Genomic DNA, 5,068 nt, shown 5'->3' with positions numbered 1-5,068 from the left:
ATGCCGGGGTGAGGCATTTTTTGGATTTCGGATGTGTTTCTGCCTCCATGTTAAGTATAGGAAAACCGCAAACCGCTCTGAAAAACGCCTGTTCAGAGCGGTTTTGCCGGCGTTTTTGTTACAGAAGCTGTTCAGTAACAGCTTTACTGTAACAATATATGAAATGTAGTATACTGAAATCTGCTGCAGCAATCCGCAAAACGCTAGCAAAACGCCATAGAAAAATAAGAAAAAGCGTTTCAAAATCTGCTAGCATTTTGCGGATCTGCTAGCGGTTTTTGGTGTGCACCAGGCCTTAAAGAGCATTTTATTGACGTAGGCCTGGTGCACACCAGAGGAGTTTTTCTGAGCGTTTTGAGTTTTTAAATCTGCTGCTAATGTTATCCTATGTGTCTGTGCACACTGGAGCAATGAGGTTTTGTAAAAAACTCCATAGCATTACATTGGGAAGAGCTTTTAGAGGCTTCAAAAGCTCTTCCTAATGTAATGCTATGGGGTTTTTTACAAAACCTCATTGCTCCAGTGTGCACAGACACATAGGATAACATTAGCAGCAGATTTAAAAACTCAAAACACTCAGAAAAACTCCTCTGGTGTGCACCAGGCCAACATGTTGAAAATATCATAGGGGAAAACTTAGGAGAAAAGGTTTCAGAAAATTTTGACTATAGTGAGGCCTTGTTCACATTACAGGCGTTTTTGTTACATTTTGAGGGCTGGTGCACACCGGGCGGCTTTTTGGGCGTTTTCAGATCCGCTTGCGGCTGCGGATCTGCTTGGTCAATGTATCTCAATGGGGTGGTGCAAACCAGAGCGGCAGGCGTTTTGCAGAAACGAAAAATGCCTGGGTGAGGCATTTTTTGGATTTCGGATGCGTTTCTGCCTCCAATGTTAAGTATAGGAAAAACGCAAAACGCCTGTAAAACCGCTTGATCAAGCGGATTTTGATGCGGATGCGGATGCGTTTTTTCAAGAATGCGCACTTCCAGGTCAAAGTGTGCTTCCTGTGTGGCAGATTTGCATGAGGGATTTTAGACTGCGCAGGAGGAAGATGGCAGCAAAGTGGTTTACCACAGAAAACCTGATAATTAAGATTGAAAACAGCCCAGAACTTTATGACAAGTCTTTGCCTGGATATAAAGATCACCAAAGGGCTCATGAAATCTGGAGCAACATTGCAAAAGATTTTCTTGGAGAAAAATGGAATACTTTGAGCCAAAAGGGCAAGGATTCTAAGAGTAAGTATGTGTACAGAATTGTTGTATTTTATTGATTTCATGCAGCACTTTGCAGACAATATATCATCACCCCTCCACTAAATGAGTAATTAAACAATTAGAAATGTCATTATCACAGGTCTCTGGCAAAGCTGTTCTCTCTATAGCCATCTCTCCTTATAAACAGCAGGTACATGTGTGTGTATGTACTCACATGTATTATTAGGGCGCTATTTGCCACTTTAGAGTGTCATGAATGATATAGACATACAACACGGTTTCAAGAATGTTTACTTGCACAATAATACTGATCTCGTCATGTAAGTAAATAGCAGCCTGCAGGTTTTTTATTTCTTACAGTTATGGCACAAAATAATCAGCTAATTTGTCTCTGTTGCGAATGGCAGAAATGGGACCACGTAAAGTAGCTGGTGGTAAAGTGACAAGAGCACTGTTTGAAAGATCCCCCTCTTCCTCCTCTATGGTCATGCTATCTAGTGTTCTCACATAATTATGCAAAATACATGTTGCCTTCACCACTATTATAGCATACTTTGGTTGCATTTTTATAGCAGTGTGATAAATGCGCCATTTGTTTGCCAGAATTCCAAATGCACATTCTACTACTTGTCTGGCTTTGGTCAGGCGGTTATTAAAGACTACTTTCTTATGAGTCATATCTCTCTGTGCATACGGTCTCATAACATGCTCAGACAGTGCAAAGGCCTCATCAGCCACAAACACACAGGGGTAAGGTGGTTCTACAGTGTCAGGCCAGGGGCGTGGTGGTGGTAAAGTCATCTGGCCTGTGCGAAGCTTCACGCCAAATCGACTGTGCTGGAAGACTGAGGAATCATGGGAACTTCCGTAAGCCCCAACATCCACATAGATAAATTTCAAATTAGGATCCACAACAGCCATGAGCACTAGTGAAAAGAATTTTTTATAATTGTAATAGAGACTGCCAGTGAATGCAGGCATAACCAGTCTGACATGTTTCCCATCCACTGCTCCAAGGCAGTTAGGGAAATCATGTTTCTCCCAAAAAAGCTGCATGTTAGCCTCCCACATAGGTACGTCAGGAGTTGGCATAAATTCCGGTTGAAGTACTTTCCAGATCAATGTGCAGGTGTCCAAAACTAAGTATCGGATTGTACTTCTTCCCATGAGGAATTGGTAGTGAAGTGCTGCATATGAATGCCCTGTTGCCAGAAATCTGCAAAAGAAAAGAAATAACATGTATGTTTATTTTTATTCCTAGTTGCCCTCCTGCGGACAAGATGGAAGTCGGTCAGAGACAGTTACAAAAAGGAGATTGAAAAGCAATACCATGAATCCAAAAGTGGGTCTGGAAGTTCGCAGCGAACAAAATATAAATATTGTGGCATATTAGAATTTCTAAGAAAACATCATGAACCGGCTGAGTAAGTATGGCGTAAATGTTAACCTATTGCAATGTTTGTCAACTTCGCCAATAGAACAGTGAAGGAAGGAGTAGGCCCACAATGCAATTCAGTAGTGTGGAACGAATAATCTGCCATCACTCTACCAAATATATTGGGGGACGTAGCTTAATGTAAGGATGGCATAGGTCCAGTTTAAAATGATTACATGACAGGAATGTGGACTGTTCGTTACCCAACATAACAGTTGCCTGACAGTGCTGGTTATATGTTTGGCTGCAGTAGTGTCTGCATCACACATCTGTAACACACATCTACCAAAATCAGTGCTAGTTTACTCAGGCCAGTTTTGCTCTATGCTTGCTCAGGGGCTGTGCCTAAAAGCTATGTACACAAATAATGGGAAAAATAGACAGGCTACTGCTATTGTTTTGCAATGAAAGATGCATCGCATTGTGCCCATATATTTGCTGTGACATCCATGGTCACTATTCCATGAACTAAAGTTGTGCTTTCCCCTTTCCAAAGGACTGAAGATAGCCTACCACCAGATCCTGAGGAGGACGATGTAGAGGTGCCACCTACCACCACCAGTGATGTTGAAGTTGAAGAAGACACTACACAGGATGTTGACACTGCTACAGTGGAAGACAGTGACTCTACTACCCCAGATCACACACCACACAGCCCAGCGAGTAGTCGGACACGCACAACTGTCAGGTCTAGTAGAGGTGTGAGGGTAGCTACACAAGGCAGGAGAATAGGAAGAGGTATGAGCAGGGCTGAATACGACCAGAAGCTGATTAGTTCAATAGAAAAGGCTGTTGATCATATGGAGAAGCGAGAGGATGAAATGAAACAACTTAAAGAGCCATGCACACAGTATCTTTTAAGTTTGGTGCCACTATTACAAAAAGTGCCTCCTGATAAGCAATGGGCAGCCAGACATGCCATCTCTGAGACCCTGGGGAGATTCTTACTACCTGAGACCCGTGCAGATGACAATGTGCACAACTACTTGCAGCAACCACACCTGCCTGCTTCCAGCCAACAATATAATGCACACCCACAACTCTCTTACCATATGCAACGCATTTATGACCCACCCCACTACCCACCAATGCATATGCATAACATGCCATATGGTCAACAGCCTCATTACTCTATGCCTCCACCTCAGCGCCCTGATCAAGGTATGCGATTTCAAACATCATCTATGCACAGTGACTCTACAGTGTACACTGATTTAACATCGCACAGCCAGCCTCATACAAATGCTGAATCAGGTACACATGCTTACAATCAGGGCCCTGGTAGTATGTGTGATTTGCTATCACAACATGACTAGTTTTTTGTAGTTTTACATTTTATTTTATTGTTCAATGCTCAGATTTGGATCTTAGTTTACATTACCTCAATGTTATGAGGAGTCGCTCAGTTGGTGTGATTGCTAGGCGAAAGTTAGTGTCTTGTCGGCGAAGGGCATCCTTCAGTTTGGCTAAAAGGCCATCAAAACTAGGAAAAAAGAGCATGCTTATCTTTAGATCTACTGTTGTTTGTTGCAGAAACATTTTTCATTTGTGACATATTACTTTTGCTGCTGAAAGCAAAGTATGGACAACACATGTCCAAAATATTCTTTGCACAGAAGAACAAAACATTAAAACGAAAGATTTTGTTCAAACATTGCTTCATTACTGTGTCCCATATGCTGATTGTTGCCATATACTTAATGAAGTATGCACCAGGAGTATGTAAGGTCATAATATACTCCAAATGTTTTGGGTAAACTATGGATATATAATATAGTAGTTACTCCTATAGAAAAATTAGATGGAGGCCTTAGGCATTGAATACATAACACACCAGGATCAAGTATCACAGTTATTTGGTTAGCTTATGTATACAGCGGATTGATTATTGTGTTGTTTTTCTGTTTACAGTCAAACACAGTTAACTAAGGGCCAAAAAGTGCTTACAATTTCATTCCTCCCCAAAATACTTAGCCCCATTATAAAAATAAGTGACAAGTATTCTTACCTGGACACAGACATGCGGGTGTAGCCAAAAAACTTTTCTGGATGGTGCCTCAAATCTCTATATAGGGTCCTAAATTGACCCTTCCGGCGCCGCTCTTGTAGCATGGGATGCACCCAGTATCTCCTTGTCCTTGGCCTACGTCTCATATATGCTGCTACACAGAGCAATAACAGCACATCAGGAAACATTTTCCAAAAACAAGTCACTCTTCTCTACAAACTACAGTGTCACCTCTCCTGAACTAACCCACAATGTTGTTAAGGACCCCACCCTTTTTATATTGGGTTTTTTACTTCAATTGCTCAATGTGCTTCACATGTGTCATCAATATATCGCACTTTAACCCTTTGTTTAAGGTCTTTCTACCTCTTTTCCTGAAAAACGCAAAACGCAAAACGCTTCCAAAAA

The 5,068-nt window shown here is 41.7% G+C and overlaps 1 protein-coding gene across 2 annotated transcripts; it reads left to right on the top strand.

Moving 5' to 3' along the window:
- The first annotated feature begins 1,029 nt into the window (after positions 1 to 1,029).
- LOC137524160 (uncharacterized) lies at positions 1,030 to 4,833 on the top strand. 2 transcript variants are annotated; one of them, XM_068243737.1, is made up of 3 exons: positions 1,030 to 1,238; positions 2,479 to 2,641; positions 3,149 to 4,833. In XM_068243737.1, exons 1-3 carry the CDS (start codon positions 1,052 to 1,054, stop codon positions 3,966 to 3,968), a joined length of 1,170 nt encoding a protein of 389 aa, XP_068099838.1. In that variant the 5' UTR covers positions 1,030 to 1,051; the 3' UTR covers positions 3,969 to 4,833. The 2 variants fall into 2 exon arrangements, with proteins under 2 accessions (XP_068099838.1, XP_068099845.1); XM_068243744.1 differs by lacking the exon at positions 1,030 to 1,238 and adding an exon at positions 1,631 to 2,290 and having other exon boundaries at positions 3,149 to 4,831.
- The last annotated feature ends 235 nt before the right edge of the window (positions 4,834 to 5,068 follow it).

Source organism: Hyperolius riggenbachi, chromosome 1, assembly GCF_040937935.1.
Source record: "Hyperolius riggenbachi isolate aHypRig1 chromosome 1, aHypRig1.pri, whole genome shotgun sequence".
Classification (NCBI taxonomy): domain Eukaryota; kingdom Metazoa; phylum Chordata; class Amphibia; order Anura; family Hyperoliidae; genus Hyperolius; species Hyperolius riggenbachi.
The sequence above is the reverse complement of the archived record's forward strand: the minus strand, read 5'-3'. Positions and strand labels throughout refer to the sequence as shown.

Excerpts from the sequence above, each read along its gene's own strand:
- LOC137524160 (XM_068243737.1), top strand. The coding sequence starts at position 1,052 with ATGGCAGCAAAGTGGTTTACCACAGAAAACCTGATAATTAAGATTGAA. Across the intron at positions 1,239-2,478 it reads AAAGGGCAAGGATTCTAAGA|TTGCCCTCCTGCGGACAAGA; the intron begins GTAAGTATGTGT and ends TTTTATTCCTAG. Across the intron at positions 2,642-3,148 it reads AAACATCATGAACCGGCTGA|GACTGAAGATAGCCTACCAC; the intron begins GTAAGTATGGCG and ends CCCTTTCCAAAG.